General features: G+C 38.7%; 2 protein-coding genes and 2 long non-coding RNA genes across 7 annotated transcripts; 2 read left to right on the plus strand and 2 right to left on the minus strand.

The window, feature by feature from the left end:
• Positions 1-743: 743 nt before the first annotated feature.
• Positions 744-11,317, plus strand: LOC112279891 (uncharacterized). 3 transcript variants are annotated; one of them, XM_024514625.3, is made up of 13 exons: positions 744-1,196; positions 2,401-3,041; positions 3,363-3,614; positions 4,105-4,209; positions 4,635-5,346; positions 5,664-5,923; positions 6,945-7,865; positions 8,061-8,263; positions 8,493-8,772; positions 8,899-9,006; positions 9,351-9,629; positions 9,906-10,049; positions 10,343-11,317. In XM_024514625.3, exons 2-13 carry the CDS (start codon positions 2,556-2,558, stop codon positions 10,529-10,531), a joined length of 3,939 nt encoding a protein of 1,312 aa, XP_024370393.1. In that variant the 5' UTR covers positions 744-1,196; positions 2,401-2,555; the 3' UTR covers positions 10,532-11,317. The 3 variants fall into 3 exon arrangements, with proteins under 3 accessions (XP_024370393.1, XP_073388852.1, XP_024370394.1); XM_073532751.2 differs by having other exon boundaries at positions 831-1,196; positions 5,661-5,923; XM_024514626.3 differs by having other exon boundaries at positions 1,055-1,196; positions 2,401-2,885; positions 5,661-5,923.
• A 1,593-nt stretch (positions 11,318-12,910) lies between these two features.
• On the minus strand, positions 12,911-19,324 carry LOC112280372 (E3 ubiquitin-protein ligase ORTHRUS 2). Of its 2 annotated transcripts, none has more exons than XM_024515804.3 (11): positions 17,892-19,324; positions 16,542-17,071; positions 16,303-16,428; positions 15,958-16,057; positions 15,776-15,837; positions 15,296-15,398; positions 14,936-15,056; positions 14,441-14,658; positions 14,166-14,274; positions 13,824-14,077; positions 12,911-13,614 (listed from the first exon to the last, which is right to left on the minus strand). In XM_024515804.3, the coding sequence occupies exons 1-11, from the start codon at positions 18,354-18,356 to the stop codon at positions 13,174-13,176; spliced, it is 2,529 nt and encodes an 842-aa protein (XP_024371572.1). In that variant the 5' UTR covers positions 18,357-19,324; the 3' UTR covers positions 12,911-13,173. The 2 variants fall into 2 exon arrangements, with proteins under 2 accessions (XP_024371572.1, XP_024371573.1); XM_024515805.3 differs by having other exon boundaries at positions 14,184-14,274; positions 17,892-19,323.
• A 598-nt stretch (positions 19,325-19,922) lies between these two features.
• LOC141045236 (uncharacterized) lies at positions 19,923-21,799 on the minus strand. The gene is made up of 3 exons (XR_012217232.2): positions 21,361-21,799; positions 21,089-21,185; positions 19,923-20,649 (listed from the first exon to the last, which is right to left on the minus strand). It is a non-coding gene; the product is annotated as an uncharacterized LOC141045236 (long non-coding RNA).
• On the plus strand, positions 20,545-22,048 carry LOC149989523 (uncharacterized). Its single transcript, XR_016502143.1, has 2 exons — positions 20,545-20,682; positions 20,893-22,048. It is a non-coding gene; the product is annotated as an uncharacterized LOC149989523 (long non-coding RNA).
• The last annotated feature ends 5,528 nt before the right edge of the window (positions 22,049-27,576 follow it).

Below are 27,576 nucleotides of genomic sequence, written 5' to 3' on the forward strand. Positions count from 1 at the left end.
TCGTTCAAAAGCAGAGACTTCATTATTCAAAGTTTACGTATTAAAAGTAATACCATCAAAAATTGTTTTGCTACTAATACCAAAAACTGAATACAAAAGTTTTTGTAAATTTTTAATGTTCAAAAGATCTATATGTTTACATAAAAAACTATCACGCGTACATTCTCCAATTATTTGGATTTGGAGTTCTCTAAGATTCAGAATGTAACTTCAAATAATTCTGGAAGCTTTGGATAAAATATCGCGTGATCTTAATAATATATATATATATATATATATAAGGAGAAGTGTATAAGATCTCCTAGATGACCTCAAAGATAATATTAAAAAAAAAAAAAAAAAAAAAAAAAAACACGCACACACACACACCACACACCTATCTTATTTGAGAATGTGTGCTAGCATATCCACTCGTGTCTATTATTGTCTTTGACAGAGAAATTTCAAGTTTTTATTTATTTATCATTTAAACGAATAACATAAAACTATTTTTCTAAGATTTCACAAAAATATTATAATTTTTTTCTTACTTCATGTTAGACTATTTACTCATTTACTTATATATATATTAATACACAAGCATTAAAACAATTTTGAAACGGAGAAGGAAGAGAGGCAGTAGTAAGTCATCAGGTCAGGAATGGGAGTCTCGGCCGGGGCTGGGCAGGGCCGGCCCGGCCCAGGTGCCCAGCCAGCCAGCAAGGCACCGAGGTAGGGCAACCCGTTCTTCTGCCTGCTTCCCTCCCTCCCTCCCTCCCTCCGTCGCTCCCTTTGTGCGTGTGTGTGTATTTGTGTGTGAGAGAGAGAGAGAAAGTGTTCTTCTGTCGCTGGCTCGTCTTGCGTGCAGGTGTGAGCTTGTCCCGGTTTCCAACTCGTCACTGTAAACCTCACGTCCTTCGAGGCCTCTCAGTTTGAGTTTGAGGCTGCGCGCTTGTCTTGGTTGCGCCTTCTCCGTGCTCCCAATTTTCGCCATCAAGTTATCGGAGGTTTTTCTCATGCAGTGCAGACGGAGGACAGAAGAGTGAGGGAGAATGAGGGAGAGAGATAGATGAATATGATCAGGTAGCGCGTCTGCATGGATGTCGACCGTCGTTACCGAAAATGGCGTGGTGTAGAGTGCTCGGCATTGCGACCTGGTTGTGCTGCATCATCCCTGCTGCAATGTAGCCATGGCGATGTTGCTCTCGTGCAAGCCGGTATGTATTCGCTGTTCACCTGAACCCGTGACTTGGCATAGGACAGAATGCTCCCGAGTATTGGTGGTTGGGGATGTCGGAAGTGGCGGAGAGCAGCATTTTGATCGTCTCTTTTGTTTTTGGGCTTCTGTGCATGTTTTGAGGCGGGTGGAGAGTACGAGTTGTTTATGGTTTCAGGTCAGGATGGTCTAGTTTTTTAGGGCTATAAATGCAACGATTTCGGTTTTCGGAATAAAATAAAATAAAATAAAATAAATCCTGATTTGGGACGAGTAGTGGCGTTTGTGATTAGAAATGTGTTAGGTTTAAAAAGTGGAGGTGTTTTGAGGTGACGTAGAAGTCGCATTGTACCGTGGCGAGGTCCAGAAAACAGTGTTGATGGAGCATCCTTGAAGTCTTCTGGTTCTTTGCATTTATTCTTTTTTTAGCTGGTGGCATGTTCATGGGCTTTGATTGCTGCATTATCGGTGGCGAATGGTGAAGAGAAGTGTGCACAAAGCAATTGTTTTATCGCGTGAGCATTATGAGTGTGAGACCTCGACTAGGTTCAAATGTTTTTGTGGGCATGGAGAGTTGGTTATCCAATGCGTCCATTTTTTTCTTTCCGATTTGGTGATTTAAATGGGGCTTCAAGGTGAGGGGATGGTGAGAGACGTGTCTTAGGTGTTAATTACGTGTTTGTAGCGATGCTGGCTTGCTGTAAATATGTTTTTGGTTTCAATATGTGACGGGGTTGTAGGAGATCCCTTTCCTTCGAACAGAATGTGTTTTTCGTTTACTCTTGCATCCTTGTAAGAACGCTCCTGCGTCTTGGTAGAGGCCAAGCGCTTCTCTCTTGCAGTTTGGATAATCAGAAGACACCATGGCATAAACCTGAGGATTGTCAGTATTAGTTTTCCCTTCTCTTTGGCTCTCACAGTTACTGCTGAGGAGGTTGAAGAAACGCCTGTCGGTCTGAGTTCCTCTGGGAAGGTTCTGTGTAGGTTCTAGGCAGTAGATTCGCAGGTTGATCCTTTGAGTTTGTTTCGTTGCAGTACATGGTGTATGCATCGGCTTCATGAATTTGAAGAGACACTGTCGTTTTCTTTATTTGACCTAAATTTTTTTATTTCAGGAGCTGGAATTACTGGGTGTAAAACAGACCTCCAACTAAGCAAATGTCAATGAACTTAATAGTGTCATTTTGAGTGTATTGTTTTTGTAGTCAAATGAGGAGCAGGTGGCTTGCTGGTGTTATTGGAATTCTATTCAGAGAGATAATTGAAATGAAGACTCTTCAGATGACAAGTTAAAGCTCCTCGTCTACCGGGCGGGGCGTAGACCGTGAGCCGTTTGTGTGCTCACACCAGTGGAGTAACAATGGCAGACACCGTCGGTATCATCTTAGAATACTTGCACCGGCACCACTTCCTCAGGGCTGAGGCAGTTCTGAGGGAAGAGGTCAGCCTTCGGCAGCGGTCCAATGGTCCAGCCCTTATTCCAGTGAACGATGACCTGGACCTTGATTTAGCTGTATACCTCAGGTCTACGCAAGAAAAAACAAAACAAAAGCAGACTGAATTGGAAGCGGTGCCTAATCAACCAGCGCAGGATAAATTGGTGACAGACGTAAAGCCTTCTCCAGCGTTGAGGCTATCGGTCACGGAGGACCCCGGAGGTCAGGTGGAACCACTTCGACCATCGACGAAGGTGGAGGTTTCCGAACCGTTGTTTGTTGAGTTTAAGGTGGAGGAGCTAGAATGTCCCACAAAGCCACAGTCCGTGCTTGTTGTTGGGAACTCAGCATCACAAGATTCTCTCTCTTCCATCTCCCAGGAGAAGATGGTTGAGAGAATGAGGTCTCCGGTAAGTGTAGTAAGTTTGCCTGTTGCGCGTAGTATTGTCATATCTTCCTTATTTCCTGGAAGTATGAGAAATTATGGTGTTCTTCACATCTTTTATTAGGAGCAGGTCTTAGAAGGCTGAATCATAACATCCCCGACGAAGCATCTCGTGTACAAGTTGGATCGAAGGAAAAGAGCAACTACCAGGAAGCGTTAGTTGTACATGGAACTGCTTTTATCGCCTTTTCGATACTTCACGGTCGTAGTTTCAAGCAAAAGATTAGTGTTATGAGTCAAGGTTTGCAATCCTGCCATAATAACAATCCTGCCATTTTCACTACAGGGTAGAATAGGAGGTTTGAGTGCTCTTCAGACTGAGGCAGAGATGGCGGTCTCTTCGTCTATCGAGAAGGTATTTTCTGATCGAAAGAAGGCAGGATCAAGCAATGCGGGGTTAGAGAAAGCTTCAGGTTCTAATATTGGGGGAGCATTTGTTCTAGCAAGCCAAGTGGAGAAGTTGCCACCTAATCAGCAAATAGATTCCCCACAAGCACTGTTTGAGGCAACCCGAGGGAAAGTAGATGCTCTGAAACAGGTGGGGTGCTCTTGTAGAAGGGAACCGTGATTTTGTTGAGGTTTGGGCCTTTTTAAAGTGTCTGGTGTTGGATGAAACACCTAGGACAAATTACTTCTCTTAAAAAGATTGAGAGTGAGCGAGCGACAGTGAGAGATTGAGTAACGCGTTCTTTTTATAGGCATTATCTTGTCAATTCAAGTATCTTCGGTTGAGTTATCTGCGGTTATTTTCTTTTCTTGGTGAGCTGATTCTGCATGAAGATGTGAAAAGTCCATCCCTGTTGTGACATGCCGTTTTGTCTTAAATGCCCTTCGACGTAGTGTTATTAAAGTGTGACAGATAGTTAGTGATCCCCTCCTCGGAACTGGTATTTGGAGTAGAGTTTTTTGAGAGCAGGCGGGCGTGTGCATACATTTCTGTAGTAAAAAGGTCCTGTGTTTGTGTTGTTTGATCAGTCTTGGGCTTTATGTGGAAAGCAGATGCTGACAAAGATCATATCTGTCCACAGAGGTGGGAGCCTAAGACTGCTGACAAGCCCGCTTTTGAACGAGAGAAAAGCTTTCGAGCTCTAGCGGCAATGGCAAAAACAGTGGAAAGCCTATCAGATAAACGGGTAAACATTATGTTCCTGGAGACCTGCATTCTACTACAGGTTACATGTGGGTGTGGTTTGGAAGATGAGATACACGGTTACAAACTGGGTGGTTATTGAGTAATGAGGGTTGTATCCAGGAGGGTTTGCATCAGTTTTCCGATATCATGAAATTTTCATCCCGACCTTTTCCTTGTTTCGGAGATTCGTCTTCACCAGTAAATGTGGTCCATTTGCACCCTAGGTTCTAGTTAGTTGCTAGATTTTCTGATAACTCTCTTTTCTGATAACTCTCTTGCTTTGTTCACTGTTCTCTGTCTCTCTTCTCTTTCTATTTTGACCCACAGCTAGCAGGATTTATAGCATCTATGTAGGCCTCCTAGCTCGTTCGCCAGTGCAACAATTGGTGTTCTTTTCCGATGTATCAACGGTGATGTTGCTTGCAGACTGACAGCAATGGGCGAGCCGCAGCTGCCCAAGTTTCTGCGGATTTTCATTCGGAATCCACAATTGATGTGCAGTTGACGCCTAGGGATAAGAATAGTGAGAATGTAGTGCCCCTCATCAATACAAAAGCAGACGTTACTGGCGCTGGGAATACGGACTTCACCGTGCTTAAAAGTCCAGAGTGGGCAGATGTTCCTATTAAGAACATTCCACCCAGTAAGACAAGCGCCTCGCTTACTGTGGATTCGAAGAAGATTTTCGAGGAGAGAGGGAAGGAAACTGTCTCTGTAATCCCTTCTCGCTCACATCATGAGCGGGTTCAAATGGGGCCAGAGCAGGAGTTTGTACTCCTAGCTTCTGATAAACAAGACGGTGGTTCCCAGTATGCCGATGTTTTGCTGGATGAGTTGAGGAAACGTACTATATTAGAGCAATCAACAGTTGAAGAGACGATCTCGGCAGTAGTAGATCGGAAATCAAAATGTGTGGCCCCTAAATCAGTTCAGGAAGATCTTCCTAAACTTGCACCTGTTCGGTCGCGTTCAATTGATGCCAAGACTCCGGAAGCAGCACAGGATGAATATGGTAAAGGAGCGAAGAAGAGTGTTGAATCTTTGTTACCTGTCAATATTGCTAACACTGTGAACGCTATTCCCTTTGGATTGGGGTCGTATCTTGATGTTCGTGTAGGGCAGGACGCCTGCTCATCAGGTACGCGTTGAGTATTTCTGGGCTAGTGTCTTTCTTCATCAGATTTTATTCAATCACGGTCATCTGCTCATTTGATGTTGGACATGCAGTCTGTTGTTGGGCTGTCCTAGAGTGGTAGCTTTCTTGAAATTGTTTCTTCAGAAGCGTTACGTGCAGGCTAATGTCGGAAGGGTTATATTGATTTTTAATGCACGGCTTCCCACTACTAGTGTACGTAATTGTATGGTCTCGCCGCATGCCTGCGTCTGCACGGCCTTCAGTGAGTCATGGCATTGTAGAGGACCAGTCTGAGCTCCTTTCTGGGTTTGCAACAGCAGGAGATGAACAGAGTGAATCTGCAGTGGAATGCGCGGATGAATACTGGAATTCTGATACGTACGAGGATGATGATGATCCCGGTTATCATAGGCAACCAATCGAGGACGAGGAGTGGTTCCTTGCACATGAGATTGATTATCCAAGCGATAATGAGCGAGCTCGTCCTAACGAAGAAGCCGCACGTAGCTCTCGACGTGAGAAGGATTATGAGAAGTATGAGAAGGATGAGGATGAAGATTGTTCCATCCTGGAAGAAGAGGCAAGTGCAAACCCCGTTATTTTAGTTTTGAGTTCATGTGTTAAGTTTTTGGGCAGATGTTGAAATCATATCATACAAACTTGTGGCCTGTTGAGTGGTTCTAAGGTTGTCATGCCAAGGGCTTTAGGAACCGTGCGAAGCCTTTTGGTGTTGTGCACGTAGTAGTAACTAAGGGGATCTGTCAAGGGTAAAGGTTTGATTAACATGAGTGTACATTTCAGGTGTTTTAAGGATGTGTATGTCCCTTGGTGCTTTTGGAGTCCTGTTTGTCGGAACCAGTCTCGTCAGTAATCAATTGATGTTCTCGTGTCCTTTAGGGCACAGGATGAATTGATAAACATTATGGCCATCTTGACTAAGGATATAAACGTCTCTCTGTTTAGTCGTACTACTTTTCTGGGAGGAGTCTCTTGCCTATTGCATCAAGGCAGAGATAATAGAGTTGAAAACTCCAGTAGAAGTAAACAAGTTTCAGATGAGTGAGGTATTTGATCGCGTGGATGTTGGAGATGATGTTGAAATTAATGACCAGGTATTATCACATCCTTTCTCTGCAGGTTAAACAGCTGTAGAGTCCGAATGTGTAGGACTGGGTAACTTTGTACTTGTGCAGAAGGAACCAACCTGGGTGTAGACCGTCTTGAAACACATTCACCAATCGGGGTGGTTGTGGGTGTTGTTAAACTTTCCTATCTATTTAGGTACTGAAGCTGAAGAATTCGGTTGAGAAAGGTTGTAGTCGGATTTCGCACACTGGATCGTGTGAGGTCAGGTTAGGCTTTCAGGAGCCGAGCCATTGGCTTTGTCCACGACGATATATCACTCCATATCAAGGACAGGTTGAGTGCGTGTAGTGTACCTGCTGGCCGAGCTAAATAGCCTTCTTCGAGGGAATATGTACCCCCAAGTTTATTATTATTACATGCAGGGAATTTGACTTGTTTTTCAAGGAGTAAACTGCTCAGCACTAGACCTGCGTGACATTTGATCTTATGTCTCGTAATTATCTTTATGAATTCAGGTTGTCAATGGCTCGCGCATCCTTGACCCAGGACAGGTGAATAGAAAACTGGTTGGTGTTTCTTTGAAGAGCAGTGAGATAAGGTGGCAAAGTTTTGATGCTTCCAAGGGAACTCAGTCAGTAGACGGAGGCAACAAGAAACCTGATCATGGAAGAGCTGTTCTAGACACTGACATCTTTGAAGTGGAGGATGACAGAGTGGGTTCAGTGCGGTTTGGTGGTGTAGGTGTGAGTAGTGATGTTGCAGAATTTGGTAGTGAAAGACGCGATAGCGTGCGAGATGGAAGCAGCGAAGGAGATTTAGATGTAGGAGAGATCGTTGACCGCAGCATGGGACAAACTAGTGTATCATCTCAGGTGGGGAGTAGCGGCGGAGGAAAAGCGCATGAATCTGATAGTAGTCGGAAGCAGGACGAAGAGGAAGAAGACCTGATTCTGAAATACTACAACAATCCATGGGCAAGTCACAAACGCCGTGGAGTTGAGCGGGAAGTCACGACCGTGGATAATCTACAGATAACGAACAGAGAACATGAGAAATTCAGTGTGGTTAAGGTTAGCAGCACTGATGATAGTGAAGGTCGTTGGCCCAAAGAGTCCGAGACAGCTGGTGCGACGGGGTTCGGTGGATTTTCATTTCCTTCCCCTTCCACCAGTGGAGGGGACATTGGAGCCGTTTCTAGAGTAGACTCAGGGAAGTCGATGTGGTCGGTAAGAGACATCACTGGCCAGGAGTTTGGTGAAGAAGTGGAGTATGAGAATGGCGTGTCTGAGCCGGATGATCCCTTAGCTTCTTGGAGGCGCAAGAGCAACGGATCCTCGCCCATGCTGAGTCCCCGTAATGATGGCCAACGAGATCTGTCCGTGCGGTCCACTCGATCAGCGAGCTCAACGGCTGGGTATGGCAGCGCAGTTGCGAAGGTGACATAATTTATCTCTTGAATTACTGGTATTCATCACATGTGTGGTGAAACTATGATCAGTTTGAACAGCTGAGAATTGGTGTTAGCTAGTGGGTCATCTAGGACCATTTTAACGACCTTCGTATTATCTTGAGCATCAGTAAGACATCTTCTCAACGTAAAGTTCTTTCTTATTGTTACGGTGCTGGTGCAGGGTGACGATACTGGAGAAGGTGATGACGAAGTAGAGCTGGACGGAGAGGACGAAGATACGTTAGAGGTGAAACTTAGAGATGCTGAGGCTGTAGCAGCCGAGGACGAAGAAGACGCAGCAGTACAAGAGCATACTCGAAGAATACGAGCAGAAGAAGAAGAGTTTGAGACATTCGATTTGAAGATCATTCATCGAAAGAACAGGTACTATTGCCAAGTTGATGGATTTTGTTGAATCCCGTTCGTGTTCTTAGATGGAAACTGCCAGTTGAAGTTTGTTTCTTGCATGAATCCCTATGCTTGCTACCTTTGCCAAATGAAAACGTGGCGCAGACTTTTGACGAGGTTTTAAGGGCACTTTTCTGTACTCTACTGGATTTTTTTAGCTAGTCGTTGTTTCAGTTCACATAATGCCGAGTGCCTGGATTTGCAGGACTGGGTTTGAGGAAGACAAAGACTTTCCAGTTGTAATTAATGCAGTTGTTGCTGGTCGCTATCATGTGACGGAGTATCTGGGTTCTGCTGCCTTCAGCAAAGCCATTCAGGCTCACGACCTGCATACCGGAATGGATGTGTGTATGAAGATCATCAAGAATAACAAAGACTTCTTTGACCAGAGTCTAGATGAAATCAAGCTTCTCAAGTACATTAATAAGCACGACCCGGGTGATAAACACCATCTGTTGCGACTGTACGATTACTTTTACCACAAGGTAATCACAGTGGCTTTTGTGCTACATGTTGATGAATCATACGAACTACGTTATACTGCAGCATATGTGTGCTTTTTCTTTCTCCTCGTACTGACTAAGGCTAGATATTGGTGGTGGCGATTTCAGGAGCATTTGTTCATAGTTTGTGAGTTACTTCGAGCTAATTTGTACGAGTTCCACAAATACAACAGAGAATCAGGTGGTGAGGTGTACTTTACGATGCCCCGTCTTCAGGTGTATTTCACATCCTTGATGCCGATGTTGTTCATAGTTCTGCTCTTACAAGCATAATATTATTACTTTACTTGTAAGTGAACCTAGATAGATGTCTATATCTAGCGTACACAAGTTTGTGGATTCTCTGAACATATAGAGAAATCTGGAGACCTTGTTGAGCGTTGGGCTCACCTGCAAGTCGTACGGCAGTTATGCGATTATTGAGGCTAATCCTGAAGAGTAGTTATGGTTTGGGGTGTAGGTTTAGTGAGCCGTTATGGAAATTGATTGAATATTTGTTCAAATTCACTCATTTATTGAATGGAGCGTCGCTTACTGATCTGTCATGTTCGTTTTTGCAGTCAATTGCACGGCAGTGTCTAGAATCCCTGGAGTTCATTCATGGTTTAGGGCTAATTCACTGCGATTTGAAACCGGAAAATATCCTGGTGAAAAGTTACAGTCGGTGTGAGATCAAAGTGATTGATTTTGGGAGCAGTTGTTTCCAGACCGATCACCTATTTTCTTATGTGCAATCTCGCTCATATCGAGCCCCTGAAGTTATTGTTGGCCTTCCTTATGATCAGAAGATTGACATGTGGTCGCTCGGATGTATTCTTGCAGAACTCTGCTCAGGGAATGTAAGTAACAGTCTGGTTTGCCTATGCTATGTAGTTCCATGGAAGTATCCGAAAACTTATTCCTGTGGTGGGAGGTTTTCAGAGTTTGGTCTTTGCTGGGTGATGAGAAGCGTATGATGTAAAGTGTGGGTAGAGAGGTATTTCGTTGATGTTCAAGAAACATTCGAGTGAAGATCAGAGTTTGGTAAAAGTTACACCAGCGTGTATTCTATTTCAGCAACCATATGCACGCAGAACGTGGCTATCTAGTGAGATTTGAGATGTGGCTGTATGCAGGTACTTTTCCAAAACGATTCCCTGGCAACATTATTGGCTAGGGTGGTTGGAATTTTGGGTCCTATAGACCCGGAGCTTTTAACCAAAGGGCGTGACACTCACAAGTTTTTTACCAAGAATCATATGCTTTATGAACGGAATCAGGTGCGATGTGGTTGAATGTGCCCAGCTTAAGTTTGACTTTTCTATACGTATTTCGAGTACTTTTGAAACTCTAGTTTACAGTGCACACTCTTTCAGATATATCAGGTCCACCTTAAGCAGAATTTACACAGATGATTCCTGTGAACTTGTGGATGTGATGGTTTTGAGCTTTTTGTTTTACCTGGGTGTATTTGAAGGAATTGCGGTGTGATGTGGGGCTTTATGTCGTATATGAGTGTATTTCAGTTTTATTTAAGGTGCTTAGTTCTTAACTCCTTTATGGTGGTTGACAGGATTCTGACCAACTCGAGTACCTGCTACCAAAGAAGACATCTCTGGCCCATCGTCTACCGATGGGCGACAAGGGTTTTGTGGAGTTCGTTGAACACCTTCTCAACATCAACCCTCTTCTGCGTCCAACTGCCAGTGAGGCTTTGAAACATCCTTGGTTGTCATACCTATACGAACCAATCTCTTCTTAAGGGTAGCCAATCTGATTCTTTATCTGTTCACTTCGAGAAATTCTCCAACAAACGTAGTTACTTACTTTCTCTTGTAGCATATCATCTGAAGGACTATCCTTGGAATTTACTGGCGATAATGTTTGATATCCAAGGACCGTAAAATTGGTGGACCTCTCTATTGATCTATGTCCGGGTGGCGATTGTTACTCAGTTCAAGGTCAAGGCTTGGTCTGCAGCAGTTTCACTGAGGTTCAAAGAATCTCATTTTCCCCCACAAGCTTATTATCCTCTCTGGATTAGGTGGGACCGACTTGCGGACAACTAGGTTGGACATGTAGAAGCACCATTTACATGCTGGCGATGGAGTGCTCAAGCTGCTCTAGATTCCTGGAAACTCAGACTCGAAGCATGGGTATCGCACTGTCAATGTACAGCTAAGCAGAAGTACTTCGTCCCAAGCTTCTACTGATTCATCAAACAGGTCTTTTGCCGTAGGCAAGAGTGGCCTGTTGACAAGTCCCGATCATGTACTTTACCATATGACTCTTTTTCTCTTGAAATGAGGTAGTTTTCTCTGTGCAATACCTTAGCTTCAGAGCTTAAACACCGAAATTCAACATTACGACTTGCTACTTCACGCATATGTGACTACCTACTTAGGGGACTAGTCTTATACAGGGTCCATTTGTGGCTTCAAAAAGTTGATCTGGCATTAGCATTGTGTCATGTTTTTATCACCAGTTCTTTTGCCCATATTTTAGAATTCCTTGCAAATAATTACTTCTCATTTTGCATGATACAGAATTCTCCAAATGACACATAATCAGCATATAATGTGTAATAAAATTGCAAATATGCGGTTTACGAATCTAATATTATGACATCATTCTAACATGACCTTTTTGGATGAACAGTACTAATTCACTTCAGCTCTTATGATATCTTACAATATATGACAATAAACTATTTTAATTTATTAACTTATTTACTTATTATTATAAAAAGAATCTTTATAATGAACTAAATGATGATGTATATAGGGAGTTGAACTCTCACCCCACATTACAATGTGATGATCAATTCCATCCATCCTGGTTTCTGTCCCTTGTTCCATGTCCCCTATTCTCGTCCTTTGTTCCATGTCCTCCAAGATTAATCATCACATGGTTTGAGGGTGTGGCTTCAACAACTCCCTATGTATATGTATGTATGTATGCATGTATATATTATCAAATTTATCATAACATGATATTTATAATATTATTATTATTATTTTGGAACAAGTAAAACTACAATAACAAGCTTACTTGCTCATTTTTGTCCAAGTTTATATTGATTCAAAGTCTGAATTTTTAATTATCCAAATTAAGATAAAATATTATAAAGAAAATAAGGGTAATTACAAGAGGAATTGTGGCATCATCAAGAAGTAAACCAACCACTTCAATTTAAAACTCACTTTAATTTTAAAGTAAATACAATCAAATTCAATTTTTTTATCTAGTAACTTATATTGTTGCATGGGATGACAATCAAACATCAAATTTATATATGTATGTACATGTAATGGTCATCCTTTAATTTTTTATTTACTACTATATAATACAAAAATGTATTCATCTGATATTTAGATTGACAATTTATTTAAAGTAAATAATATGTTAAAGAATATTAACTTTCTAAAATTATTTATCTTCAAATAATTTTAACTAATTTTTCAACTCTTGATAATCATGTAGATTGTAAGTTTTTGACAATGACTTAATACTACATTGAGAAACAATGATATTATTTTTAAATAAATTAGCAATCACAAAAGTGGAACCAATCTTTCCTTCACGAGTAAAATTTGCTTGTACTGTGACGAAGAGTATCTGGTATAGAAGGTAGTAAATTATTAATCAATTACAATTATTATGATTTAGTTTTATCATTACTAAAAGTATTTGCTTTCAATTACTGTATTTTTCAGTTAATCCAGTACATGTCAAGATTTTAATGCTTCTTCATTATTTGAACGAGAGACATGTGTCTAGAATTTGTAAATACTCATCCAAAGATTATTGTAGGAGTCTTCTCATAACAAGCTAGTTCTGAGTTGTTTAACAATTAAAAAGCCTCACTGGAGACTGCAAACAATAATGAGACACTTCTTATTCGAGGCTGGAGAGAAGTGTGACCAGTTTCATGATTGAAAAACCATTGCATATTATTCAACGTATACGTGATATGTGAGATTCTTGTCCATATAATCATAAACCATCTCCTTCAGAAGCACACATTTGAAATACCCCAGTATGTTTATATCCACGGATGACATTTAAAAAAGTTCCAACACGAACATTGTTCTCTTATTATTAAGAAAAAGTTGGTGATCGGTTAGATGAGATACTAAAATGATTAAAATTCTGAATCTTTCCTCATCTGTTTCAGTGGATTACATTACCTGCAGACGGCTGGTACATACGAACTGGTTTAGGGAACTGCGTAGGTTCATAAAGCCAGAGGCCCATTAATGAGAACGGGTAGAACTTCCAATTAATAGGGCCATGAAAGGAACTTAGTTCTCGTATTCAAGAAGGGAAGTGCGCCACTTTTGGCACACAACAGCCCTGTTGTAGACAACACCATAATGCAAAATTACTACATTAATTAGCAATCTATTGAAAATCACCATCTGAAGTTAGATCTACATGACTGACTTTGGTCTCCTTGCATCCACGGCTTCGAGAGATTCTACGTGGCAATTCAACCAGAGGAGGACGATTCTTTTTGCGGCTATTTGACTTGGTTTCATTTTCCCGTTGTCTCTTCGGAGGAATGTTGGCCTTCTCCGCCTGCGTAGAATCTCCAGTATTAAGCCCATTACCATTCAGCACGTCATTCTCAACTTGATCGCTGCTGCTGTGAGCACTTCCGTCGACATTTGCCTCTTCGAGTAGATCTTTCGCGACACTGTTGCCTCCATTTGATAATATTTCACTTCCAGAAGAACAGCCCTTCTTAATCCTACCTCGCTGTCGAGATTGTACTTGGTTCTGTTGTTTCTGAAGCGCAAGAAGTACTGTCTTCAACTCCATGACATCACCACCCTGATCAGCCTGCACAAAAATGTTTAACTGCATGAGACCTTGGATGAGCTAGAACAATACTCTCTTCTACACATGCACCCATTAAAAATTAAAGGCCGCGATGAAAAAAGAGTGAGGAAATCAATAAAGCAGTTGCACACCTCCTTGCTGTAGCTGTTCACACGGATTACAAGTTTCTTTGCAAGAGGATTTTAAAACGGAAAAGACATAGCACTTACCAGCATACCACGGAGTAGATCTTCAGAATAATCAGGAAAAGCCTGACAAAGTGCAGACAGGGCAGGATCTCCGGTGTCGTTTGATTCCGCAATGTTTTCAGGTGTGTCATTCGAAGGAACTGAAGGATGCTCAGGTGTAAACACCTTGGGTTCAGAGTGACACTCTTCAACATTGGCAACGATGGGCAAGGCCAATTCCACTGTAGCTGTTTTCGTTTCCTCTTGCGCCTCAGCTTCTGTTGAGTCATCATCCTCTACAAACAATTCGAGCGTTTCAACACAGTACACTTCTCTTCATGACTGCAACAGAAAATGACACTCAGGAGTTCAGACTAAATGAACCTGGTATGGAACCTTCACCTCCATCGTCATCCTCAACTGCATCGTTTCCTTGCTCATCCTTCGCACTACTCTGGAGGGTCAGTATTATCTCTTCCATCTGCCTATTGATCTGATTCAAAACAATTCCGGATAATCTGAGTGCCACGAATTTTTAGTGAAGATGAGGATTTACCGGGCAATACTAAATTTCACGTGACTTCTAAATTGAAGGTGCATTAGTACAGGTCAGAGACGATACAGATGCATACAATAAGAAAGATTGTGGGAATCTATACCTGGGGCGAAACGAGGAAGTCAGTAATATCTGCCTTACAATTGGGACAACGCTTAACTATTTTCTGCGTTCTAAGACTGCGACCTGAAACACCCTTTCGCTCTCGCGAAGTATCCTGACCAGCAAACACAGAATCCAAGCACCCCTTGCAAAAATTGTGCCCACAAGGCACGGAGACTGGCTGATTGAGTACTTTCCGACAAGCATTGCAACCGAATTCTGCAGGTCCATCACAATGACCTCTGTGAGATACTGCCCAGGTAATGGCTGCATGTTGCACACTGCGGTAACGTGGACTAGATGTTCTAATCGAGGACTTTCGTTTGCGGAAGTCCAAGGCCAGAGACAACAGGTTTTCCACTGACATCACGCGCACGAGCTGCGATATGAAGAATCGAGGATTAAACTGTATTTTTTTCTTTTTTTCTTTTTTTCTTTTGGCTTTTTCATTCACGATCAGAGGGACCAATAATTGTAAAGCTCATAAAATTGTTACCTTTTAGTAGCCGTTGCTGAACACTGAGCTGTTTCCGTTTCTGGGTTGCCTCGCTTGGTCCACTGCCCGAGGTCTTCTTGCTTGCCGGAGGTTCCCGGGACCATCCCCATCCTACCCCTTCCTTTAATGCAACACATCTCTCATGTCAGGTCCGTACAGGACACATCAAAGGACGATTAAGGTGAGCATCCGTGTGCCACCAAACTATTTGGCACAGCATAAATGCACGACGTAATAAGATTTTCGAGATGAAGAGATTTACGAGTGGCTCCCATATAAGCTATCTCAGAAATAGTCATTGTCATAACATACGTAAACTATGCAGTATATAGCAACACAAGTACGAGGTTGGCAGAATACCGTATAAGCCCAGGCAGGTGACGATTTTCTTTCAAAGACATCAGTTGCCGATCTTAGCTCTTCAACGACAGGAAGAGGCCTGGGACGATCTCCATGCTCATCACTAGACAAATGTAGTTCACGTTAGAACAACCTCTTCCGCAAGCGTGAACCGTACTGAATCAATTTGACATGAAATACTTTTGCAAAATTACTCATAAATTGGCTACATATCCAATCAAGAGATATCATGAAATTTCCAACTGAGGAGAGAGAGAAAGTCACTCACCAACCAAGTTCTCAAATCCAACACATTCAGTAATAGTGGAGAAATTCAATTGAAGTGAAGTATCATAAAGCCTGCTTCCGAAATAGAACATAGACTTTCGATAGAATACTAAGGACGTTCCCATACAGAAAAACCTAATACAGAATTCTGATAGTACCCTGAGCATACCTCAACAGTACTAGACAAATGAAGTATGAGATAGTTGCAAGAACCTTGTCCAAGGTGCGGGCTCGTTGTCACAGCGGACAAACAGATAACGACACACCTTGTGACCCTGCTTAATCACAAACATATATCAGAGTCAATCACGGACGCAGTCTAGCTCATCGAGAAAAGCTTCAATTACCATTATACTACACTAAAGAAATTTATCGTCATGTAACGTCGAACTTACCTGAATTCCCTTTTTACGCCAGCACTTCTCGATCCTGTACACACCATCGTATCTTACACCTGCATCTGGAGCATAAGCGGACCTTTTCTCTTTATGAGACCTGCACAGTAAGCAGGAGCATTGTAAACCAGTATTCCAAAAAACTACATGATCAAGCTCGGCGTGGAATTGACTCCATGCATTCACGACATACAATGGTTACTTAAAACCATCCATGCAATCCCATGAAGCTGGAACTCCACATTACAAATTTGGAAGGCAGAGCAGTTCAACGAACGCGTTCGTGTCGACGGGAAAGAGACATAGATCCTGAATGCAAGTAACTGCTACGACCGTGAAGCATACCTCACAACGCGTACAGGGAAACCATGTTTGCAACTAACTCGTAATGCTTCGTTCATCTTGTCGAATTTCTGATCAAACGATTGTTCTTTATTGGTGCGCTTGTTCCCACTCAAATCCCTCCCACCGCTACAATCACATCACCGTAATTAGTGTACGCACCAAAATGATGGCTCACATACAAACAGTGCCAAAGCAAAGTCTCAGTGCAAACACCAAATAACCGGCCGTGCTAACCACACCTGCCTGTATACAAGAACCACTCGCCGTGATCTTCGTCATCTTCGTAACCGCCAGAAAGTGCAACAGACTGCGACCCATAATCAGACTGCCCCGCAATGCCGGCAACATGAGGTAGATGTGCACCCCACTGCCTGCACTCCATGCGATCCTCCCAGCATTCCCCGACTAAAACTCCTTGACCTCGAGTAGGGTCATGTTCAGCTGTGATAGGCCCAAAATGATCAGGTGCAATAGTGACGAATATTTTACCACTGCAAGCGTTAGCTTTCCCAGTCTTTACCGCTCGGCTGGTCGTAAAGCACTTGTCTGGTCTGCTGTCGTTATCACGGTATGTGTAAGTTTTTGGTGGACCGCCATTACTATTTCCGACTGACCTGGCCATACGAATGGCCATAACTAAAGCAGAATTAATGCGAGGATTGCTTGCCATTTTAGCAGGAATCGCACTTCGACATTTTCCGCACGTCTTTTTACCTTGCCCGACCCATCTCTGAAAGCATTTTAAGCAAAAATTGTGACCACAAGGTGTCTGCAATCACAGGTGACTCTCCACTCATCAGGAAAATGCTATATTTCCGAATGTAAAATATTTACAAGGAGAAGAATGTGAGACATGGAACGCAAAAACCATCAATGGGCACTGTGCTTTAAAATCAAGAATACGCCAAATCAGGTTCTCAGTTCGAAAGAACAATTTCCATAGATGCAGAAATTCCCGCAGAATTTGGCATTCCTGATAACTTGATGAACGAGATGAATACTTCTGTAGTTACAAACCAAATCCACTGCTTCCCCGACTATCTACACAAAAGCTTAAGAAATGTTGGTAGACTAAGTAAAGATACGTATTAAGCGCTCTCTGCATGCAACTAGCACGGCTGTTACTGGCTTTACCAGCAACCGAAACTGATCCAATGTGCAGTAGACATTACTCCAACCGCCACGTTAACGTTTCTCTCCAGAGCGTAGGCACTTTAAAAGACTAGAGATCTAGGACCGAATGTATGCTCCAATGAGAGAGAATCAAGAACGTGTCTGACCATGCAAAGGACATAGTGAACAAACTTCCACGCAGAATTAGGACTGCATAAATTAACAGCGATGATTACTGACAGTGATCCGCCAAGCCAGGACTCACATCATCTAAAAGCCATGATTTCTCGAGAACTGGAAAGAGATCACCGTCTTTGTCACATAAAAATCTAGAAAGGCTAAGTGAACTTGCAGATCCGTTGAACACACAACCAGACACTGTCCTTTTAGAAGTAGTGTGGGTACATGCCTAGGTGACACGCCTAGGATTAAAAAACGGCAAAGAATGACGGCAAAATGTATGAGTAAGGACTTACAGTTACTGGTCTTTCAGCAAGCTGCATGCAGAAAATACAATTCAGGCTATTATCCATCATTTCTAACGTCGCGTTCCGCTTTTTCCCGTCAGCACTTTTCTTATCAACATTCAAGGAAGACAACTTGGCAGAACTTTCATCGTTCAACCCTTTGCTCATGAGCTCCTGCCGTCTTTTTGCTTTCTCAGCTTCAGAGAGAGTTGAGTCAGCTTGAATCGCACGAATCTTGTTCACTAAACAGGCCTCGGGTACGGAGTTAACGACTGCCGAAGGTGTGGCGATAGTGGGTGGAAGCGAACAGTCAGGACAATCCCAGTCGCCAAGAGGCACAAATTCCATGGGAGGATTCAGACATCGCATATGCCACGGACTAGCACAACTACCGCACATTATCGCATCGCTGTCAGGTGGCACGATTTTGCATACCATGCATTTTCCGTCTGCATCACACGGTAGGTCCGTCATTGTCGCTAACCTCGACTGTCCCAGCAAATGGTACCAATCCACCGGCAGGTGCGTCAAAAGACGGCCGCGGCAATCATCTTAGTATGATGAACCGACGTGCACACACTTCAATCCAACTCGACAAGTCACTCTCTAGATTTAACCGTAAGAAATTTCTTGCAACTTTTAACTTAAACCTCTACCGTTAACGAAACTAAAAATTCCACTCGGCAATCGCAAGATTAGTTCAAAGCTCCAATTTCCTCACGCCAACAAAAAATAATAAAAAACAAAAAATAAAAATTCGCTCATTCTTTCCTATTCCCCGAATTCAGAAACAAACAAGAACATATTGGAATGTCTCCACAACTCTCCATCTCTCTCTCTCTCTCTCTCTCTCTCTCCACCCCTCCTAGTCAGGGATTTAAAATGTATGTTTCATCTATTAGCACATAGCGCCCCGCCAACCGTACTCCCAAGCTTTCTTTGCACTTCTACGCTCAGTCTGCTTATACTACCCCCACGCTCCCCAGACTCTACCAACTGCCAACAGAGTACTCCGAAATTCTCCTCTGCTTCTCTCCACACAGAATCTCCACCTTCAATCCTCCCCTCTCCTCCAAACAAATACTCACAACCAAACTACTCTCCGCAACCCGCCATCTCCACCAGCAAGAGCGGATAGCGAGTCAAATCGACCCGAAGTGGAGAACGCATGAGGAACATTGGCATTCCAAATGGGACTTCGTACCCCTAGGCTGACAAATCCTAGTGAGGCAACGGCACAGGGAGGGAGGGATGAAGGGCGTGGAGAATAATAAGGAAAGGAGGCGGGGTAGAGATCCGAGGTAGGAGCCAGAGCCGAAGCGTGATCGATCGAAGCCCCGCCTCGCTCGCCGACTACCGAGTCCCCCGCCCTCTTCCTTCCTTCATCGCCCTCGGCCTCCCTGGACAACGGAGCTCGTCCCAACGCTCCTTTCCTCCGTATCGTTCCCTTCCCTACGTTTCATTCCCCGGGCCTGCTTGGCCCCTTCTCCTCAACCGCGCGGTTCCCCGCGAGAGGCTCGCTTCCCCGTCCCGGGCGCCGACTATGCTTACGTGGCGATCACCTATTCGCTTCCTGCTCCTCCTTTTTGAAGGCCCTGGTGGGCGGGAAGTCGAATCGCCCTCTTTCGCGTTCGTTCCATCTTCGTTCATCCCGCACTACCGCACCTTTCTTTCATCCATCCGCATTCTTTTTCGCGTCCCTAGTTGTCAGCGAATAGAATTCATGAGTAGGATTTGAAATTGAGAATGGAGGACAGACAGGCTGGGGTAGTAGTAACTAAAAGTAGTGGGTGCCTTTTCTGTGACCGACTCAGCCGGTCATACCCCTCTATTCTTCATCGTGTGCAAACGGCGGCAGTTTAAATTTCTCTTAGGAGATAATCCTTCTTGGTCGGGTAATCAAACGGTCTCCTGTTTTGGCATTCATATTTCCTCCATGTGTGCTGGAATAGCCTTTGTTATTTATAGTGATTAAAAGTTACTTTATACACCACTTGACTCTTGACATGAAGCTTGTTCATTGGGTGGTTTCCCAAGTCAACTATTCCAAAGCATCTATTATATTTTAATTGAATAAAATTAAAAACACTAAGTATTGTCTTTGTCCATAGCATTCTCCAGTGGATCCTCTCATCACTCTATTACATTATCATTTGTCCATCACAGCATAAGTCCCCTTACAATGATTCCCCTTTCCAACATTTTCTTTTTCACTTTGAATGACTTATTACACCTTTTGTTGGCATGTTCACATCATGTTTCCTTGCACAAGATGTTCGGCATAGTTACTACCCCCTTGACATCTCCAATCTCAATCTCAAGCTCAATTGTTGAGTCACTCTCCTCACCACCTTGGGAAACAAGGCCGTAACTCTAAACTTGGATACTGCTCATTCTTGAGGGTTTTTTTTTTTAAGTTTGAATTCAACATTGAGTACATGTGTGAGGCCATAGTTTCTGAGGAGTGGGAGTAGAGAATAACTATCATCTTATCAAATTATAAATAGAAGAGTTGCATGGAGTGGAAGCAACCCTGGGTGTGTCTTGTATGCGGGCACCCAAGAACCTATCACTGAAAGGTCAATTACATTTATTTGAAGAAAACTCCCTTTTTTTTCTTTGTTTGCCACTACCCAACAAGGAGAACTTGTTCCATACAGCATCCATATATTAAAAGTGTCTTCATACTAAAGGTCTGGTCAGCCATGCTCATAGCACAACAACAATGATCATGGCTTACATATATTGGCCACCCTATCACACAACCCTGGTGATAAACAAAATTCCCAATTTAAAGTAGGTAATGACACATACTGATTGTATAATGACCTTAATAATTGCTTACAATGTGTGTGTGTGTGTATATATATATATATATATATATATATATAAATAAAAATAAAATAAATGAACAAAATTGACACTGGAAGAAATCTTCTCTCTGCTACAGTTGTTAACACAGTGGAGGGAGGGAGGGTGTGTGTGTGTGTGTTGCCAAGCATGTTGGCAGGCAGTCAAGTAATAGTCAAATATTGTTTGGCCAGTATCAAAATCTATTGACCAGCCAGCAGATACAAAAAGATTGTATCAGTCACTCCAGAATTGTCATCACTGTCTCTTCACACATATGCACTATCACCCCTATAGATATATATATATATATATATATGTAAAGTCTGATGTGAATTGATCATATTCTCACTCACCAATCAGTACATCCTGAGAAAAATCAGTTTACGCATAATATTAAGGACAGGTGCTCATGTGTATGCACTGCCCCAACCAACTTGGAGTTCAAGCCATCTGCACACCCAATCAATTTAAGAGGATAACAACCTTAACTGGGCTTTCCACATGTAGTCCTTGTTGGTTTATTATCACAGGCAGGTGTGAAGATTAATTCTTCCAGGGCTTGAATCTACAGTAAATTGGATCTTGACCACAAGGACACATGACATAAAACACATTGCAGCCATACCTGGAAATTGTAGAGCAACATGGTTGACGTAACAATTGGAAATATTTTGTCCCACAAATATTCAAACTGTAGCTGAAACATTCATGGGATGAGAATCTCAAAGATGAACAATTATTGAAAGTCTTTTGAGTGACAAAGACTGTCTTCAAACCATCACATTCTCAAGATACAGAATTGTTTATGACTTTTAGTCTGAGATCACTGGAAGCCCTAACCCTAAACCATGTTACACTAAATTGTATATGCTCAGAGAGCAGCAGTTAAAGAGGGGAATCGGCAGGGAATCCTATGAATAGACAGGAAGCAGAATGAATTTATGGGGGAGAATTGCTTTGGCTGCTGAGGGCAATGGCCTCACAGCATTGGGTTGGTAATAAACTCCACATTCTGCTCGAAGGCTGCTCATTAAATGCTACTCCCCTCCTCCATTGCTTGTGCCACCCTGTCCCACTTCTTCTCATTGGGGAATGAGAGAGAACAGTTTGCCATGTGCACTAACATGTGTGGGAACCATTTTAATCCAGAAGATGAAGAAAATATTATAGATTTCATTGGGTGGAGGACCATTTAGATGGTTGTTGTTGGGTACCATTCAAAGTGCAGTATTGTGAATGCTTTTGGAACAACAATCCTGTCTCACTCTCTCCATACAAAACTATGGCATTTATGCAAAATTACATGCTCAAAACCTTAGCTGTCTGTAAGTGTCTTATTTTATTGCTGTTCATTGTTTGTGATAATCTGGATTAAAGATACATTCCTCTTGATTATTTGATTCCATACTTATTTTCACTTGATGTAAGGGCTTTTGAGAAAATGCTATGATGTGTTTTTTCATGAAAAAGTAGCATGTTCATAAAACTTTTAACTTATCTTTCTTAATATCAATGTTATCCTACATTACAGTGTTTTTGGTTCATACATATATATATATATACATACCCATATTGATAGATGTCAAAGTTGGTTGCTAGATTTTATTGCAATCATGTTTAGTGAAACAAACATGTAACTTTTTTTCATAAATTCTTAAACATGAAAGATATAACATAGAAGTAAGTTTTGCATATGACATAGGATTTCATATTAAAGAATGATATGATTTAAAACAATACAATATATACATTGTTCTCTAGCTGTTTTTCTATAAATATGCTTGCATGTATACTTGCACATAGAAAGAAAATTCTTTTGAGAATACACGGTTATATCTAATAGGATTTGTAACTAGTTATTTTAGTTATGTACATACATCATTAACTTCAAACAAAATAGGGGTATCTCAATTTCTAAATTAAAAATAATGTTTATTTTTTTACAATTATTTAATTATATATTGAATGTACTTATTTGATTTCAATATTCTATATGCATGTCTAAGTGTGTGTGTGTATATATATATATATATATATATATATATATAATTGACCTTAACTTTTACTAAATTGATTTATTTGTCAAAACCATCATTATACTCTTTCAACCTTCCATCTCTATTTCATTGGTTTCCAATCTCATTTCTCTTATTCCTAGCTCTTATCCATATTCCCTTCATTTCAAGCCCCTTGTATCTTGTCTCTATTCTAAGCTTTCTTCCCTCATCTTTGTTGTTGTATTATAATATAATTATTAGGTAAAAAAGAAAATAAATGATTATATTATAGATAAGCTTAATTGAAAATATTGTAGAAAATTATCTTAGAAGTATAGATAATAGTCAAGGAGATAGTAAAACTAATAAGTATTAATGTTGCTTCTTTGCAAAATAGGCTTCTATTTGCTTTGTATAGCCATAAATGAGATTTTATTTTTTATTTTTTTATTTATGCATATTTAAAAAAGAATTAAGTATAGATTTTAGTAAAAAATATTTTAACAAATAAAAAATTCATACTTTAAGAGAATTGGTTCTAAATTAGAGTTGAAATTAGATCTTTAGATACAAAACTATGCATTCACAACAATTTTGGGATTTTTAGATTGATCAAAGAGCGAGATTTGAGAGCAAACTAAAAAAAAATTTTGGGCATCAACTTTGAGTGATTTGAGTTTGTAATAACTTTGTAAAGGCTTTGCAAAGTTAGAATTATTTTGGAGTGACTTTGGAATTTTGAAAAATATAAAGAGATTATACTTTAGAGATTTTTGTGTAATTGGTAAATGATGTATGGATGACTTTTTTTTTGATTGTGTAATTGGAATTTTATTTTATGTATGTTGAAATTTTGAACTTAATCAAATGATTTATTTAAAGAATATTAAAATTCAAAGATATTATGGTCTCAAATATTGGCATTTAAAGGACCATGAAAGGTTTCTAAAATTAATATTTATCCATTGGTTGATTCTTTTTTTTTTATTATTATTATTTTAATATTATTAGATTTAATTTATAATAATTGTACAAAATTTGAGAGCCATTGCCTTATGAAATTAGGAGATATTGACATTGGAAGATTGGCATCAAGGTTGAAGAAGGACATTGATCAACACCTAAGTAGATGTTTTATTTATTGTAGATTACTTGTTACTAAATCTTGTAGGTGACTTATGAACCATTGAAGAACTTTATTTCTGTGTCCTCAGCAAAAAATAAAAAATTATATTTTATTATAATTTTTTTTTCTTTAAATAATTCAAATTTGCTGCAACCAAAATCCTAGATTATTTTTGATTGAAATAATGTAAAGGATGTAGAATAAATAGCTTGTACACAAGATGAATGATTAATTAAATTATTGATTACTAGCTTCTTATTGTAGGTGGGGGATTAAGATGAAGAAGGGATGATGGAAAGAGAGACAAGGGACTTAAAACAAAGAAGAAGGTTATGAATGGGATGAATAAGGATGGATGACAAAAGGAGGGTGTAATGATGGTTTTGATAGGTGGGTCAATTTAGTAAAAGTTGGAAATAATTTAATATTTCATTAGATATACATATATATATATATATATATATATATTGAATGAATGAAAACTCTATTTATTAGACATAAAAGTATAATTTGTTCAACCACCTTTATCCACTCAAATATGTTTCACCAAAAGAAATCAATTCATTATTGTGTATGTACACTCTAGTGTAGATTATATACATAAAATTCTTTATTTATAGATAACAAAGAACACATAGAATTTTTTTTATAGTACTAATATTCTATTTTTTGTGTGAATATATTAAGAAATTTTTTACTTTTTTGAATCGTGTTGTACATAAGTTTTTTCTTGAAGCAATGGTGTTTTTTTTTTTTTTTTTTTTTTTTTTTTTTTCCTTTTCTTTCCTGTTTCTCCCTCATTGTTTGTGTACCTCCAAGTTTGTCCTTTCTTCAAGTTCAACAATCACTTCATGTTGCTGCTCATGATTGCATTCAAAAGTAACATAACTTTGTTGGTTATTTTGAATAATATTTTGCCAATGGATTTGGATTGGTATGTTTACAGCAACATTATTTGAATTTAAGATGACCATTATAAATTTCAAGGCTTAATATAATTCTTTTTGGTTAAACCAGAATTGGAAAATTGAATATGAAGCTTAATATTTTTTTACAATGGTTAATCATCTAATAGACATCTTTATTGATACATATCATAAACTGTCTCCTAAAATTAGAATGTATAATTTGTTTACACTATTTCCAACTTTGAAAATGATATTTTGATATAACTTCATTTTTTATTTTTTTGGTATGGAATTGAAATTTTAGCTTTCTTAGACATTTGATTAGATTGATCAATTTCGTTCTTATTGGCTTCTTAATCCTTGCAAACTGAACTTGGAATTTATTTTTTGTAATTTTTCTACACAAGTCCAAATTCTTCCATGTATTTCATATAAGACTACTAAATGCAATTATTCATCTACATATTTTACTCTGACATGCTAATATTTAGCAACATTATATGCAGTTAATATTTTATAATCCTGACTATACTTTAAACTTTGTTTGAATGTCATATTCAAGCATTTTTTATTTTTTATTTTTTTTATTTTATTTTATCATGGTTTTTTTGTCTTCAACTTTTCTCTTGCCATACAATATTTTTTTTTTGTAGAATATATATATATCCTTAATATTTGTTTCATTTCCGTTCTAAATAATTTAGCTGCTTTTACACAGTCAATAAGAAGTATTTGTTCACCTACCAAAAAAACTCTTCCAAGCTATTTTGAAGGATAATAAATAATTGTTCATCAATGACCATACTATTTTAGACCATGCATGTCCTATTCTAAGCAATATCTTAGAACCTAAGCTCCATTTATGATTTAGAATTAAAGCCCATTCAAAGTCTTGAATCCATTTTTTTATACCATTAGAATTTATTTTTGCATTAAATAATGACATGAAATGGTTTGTAGATTGGCCTCACTTTAGTATATGGCTTTAATAATCTAATTGTAAACTGATGTAGTCAAAGATTCTCCTAAGTTATCTAATTCTAATTTACCTTCTTTGATTGATTTGCAACTATTATAATTATTATTATTATTAGAAATCATCTTTATACAAGCTAAGAATTAAGAATTGTTCTAAGAAAAAAATTACACTTATTCCAATTAAATTTAATATTTTTTTGAGATCCAACATAAAAATATAAAAGAATAAATAGAAGATTTTTTTAATTTTAATTTTTATTTTTATTTTATTTTTTATTTTTTGTAATTATATCATGATGCTTTAAAAAGTCTTATAATGCATTAATGTATATAAAAACATTTTATATATATATATATATATATATATATATATTATCATTCTTAGCCTATGACAAACTACACAGATTTGTCTATGCAAGTATTGGAATCTTTTTGTATTGCTATCTCATAATAAATTTAGACCAATTAATATCTAAATTAGGTACCATAATAAATTAATAAAAGATGTCAATTGCTTTAAGCACAAAATACTTCATATCTAATAATAAAGATTAATTTTTTTGCACATTGACTTCAGATTTATTATAAATTATCTTCTAGTCTTATAATACTATTGATATTATTATCAAGAATCTCTTTTTAGGAGATGATGTTGAGTGTTTTTTCTACAATAATAAAAGAGTAATATCTTTTTTCTAATAAATAATAGTTTTGCATATATATGAAGTAAGAATAGAATCTCATTTTTTATATTTCTTTAAATAGAAATTTCTATAAAAATGTATTATATGCTTAAAAACATATAATTTCAAAAATAAGAAATGTTAATTGAAGGTTTGAACTTAATTTATGTTTTTTTTTATGTTTTTTTTTCTTTTTTCTTTTATTAATAAAGATATTTTCTGCAATATATTTTAAAGACAAGAATATTTTTTGATAAAGATGTAAGATTTTTATTTTTTAAAATTAAAGTTCTTATCAAAGAGTTTTAACAAAATATTTGTATATGATATTAAATAAAGTGTTAACTTGCCAATTACTAAAGGTAGTCTTATCCATCTCTTATGGAAAAGGATTTATTGCATCTAACTATCTTATATAGCAATTTTTTTTGAAATTATATTATTTAATATTTATAGACCAATATTATTAATAATATTTTAATATTCACTTTGTCTAACTATGAATCTTTTTCTTTTGAAATTTCTTAAAATACATGTCAAATTTTCTACATATTTAGTAGTTTTATAAGTAACATATTCTTTTGGTCTAAAAACTTTAATGAAATCTTTTCTACTACATTTTCTATAGATTTTTCGTATATATATATATATTTAATATAACTTAAATATAATTAATTATAGATTTTTTGAAGTAAAAAAAGATCTTTTACTTGATTTTTATATTCATCATAAAACAAAAATATCTTGGATTTAGAATTCTTTTCTTTGGTTGCTTGAAAGAAAATTTTATAGCTTTGTTGGCCTATAATTTTTATTTTATTCTTAATCTTATCATGTAACATACTTTTTTCCATTCATCATTTTTATTTTTATCTTGTTTCAATTTTTTTTCAGTTAATCAAGTAAGTGGATCTTATTATGAAGTCATTTAGTCAAGTTTTTTTTTATTTTTGTATTTTTTTTTATTCTAGTGCTATTTTATTTCTAAAAAATTCTTGATATTACAAAATATTTTGTGAGATCTAAAATATAAGGAAATATTCAATAATAAATTACCTTCTAATATGATATTAATTCTAAATTTAAAATTTCTTTTTTAGACTATAAGATCTTTGAGATAGAAGAAATTAAATTTATAATAAGATTTTT

Source organism: Physcomitrium patens, chromosome 3 (assembly GCF_059467195.1).
Source record: "Physcomitrium patens ecotype Gransden chromosome 3, ASM5946719v1, whole genome shotgun sequence".
Lineage (NCBI taxonomy): Eukaryota > Viridiplantae > Streptophyta > Bryopsida > Funariales > Funariaceae > Physcomitrium > Physcomitrium patens.

What these genes read in the sequence shown, in the direction of transcription:
- LOC112279891 (XM_073532751.2), top strand. Translation starts at nt 2,556, where the DNA reads ATGGCAGACACCGTCGGTATCATCTTAGAATACTTGCACCGGCACCAC. An exon ending in GTTCCATCCTGGAAGAAGAG is followed by an intron (nt 5,924 to 6,944) that starts GCAAGTGCAAAC and finishes TTATGAATTCAG; the next exon opens with GTTGTCAATGGCTCGCGCAT. An exon ending in ACGATTACTTTTACCACAAG is followed by an intron (nt 8,773 to 8,898) that starts GTAATCACAGTG and finishes TGGCGATTTCAG; the next exon opens with GAGCATTTGTTCATAGTTTG.
- LOC112280372 (XM_024515804.3), bottom strand. Translation starts at nt 18,356, where the DNA reads ATGACGGACCTACCGTGTGATGCAGACGGAAAATGCATGGTATGCAAA. An exon ending in TGGTTCTTGTATACAGGCAG is followed by an intron (nt 16,429 to 16,541) that starts GTGTGGTTAGCA and finishes ATGTGATTGTAG; the next exon opens with CGGTGGGAGGGATTTGAGTG. An exon ending in ACTTCCTCGTTTCGCCCCAG is followed by an intron (nt 14,275 to 14,440) that starts GTATAGATTCCC and finishes GTTTTGAATCAG; the next exon opens with ATCAATAGGCAGATGGAAGA.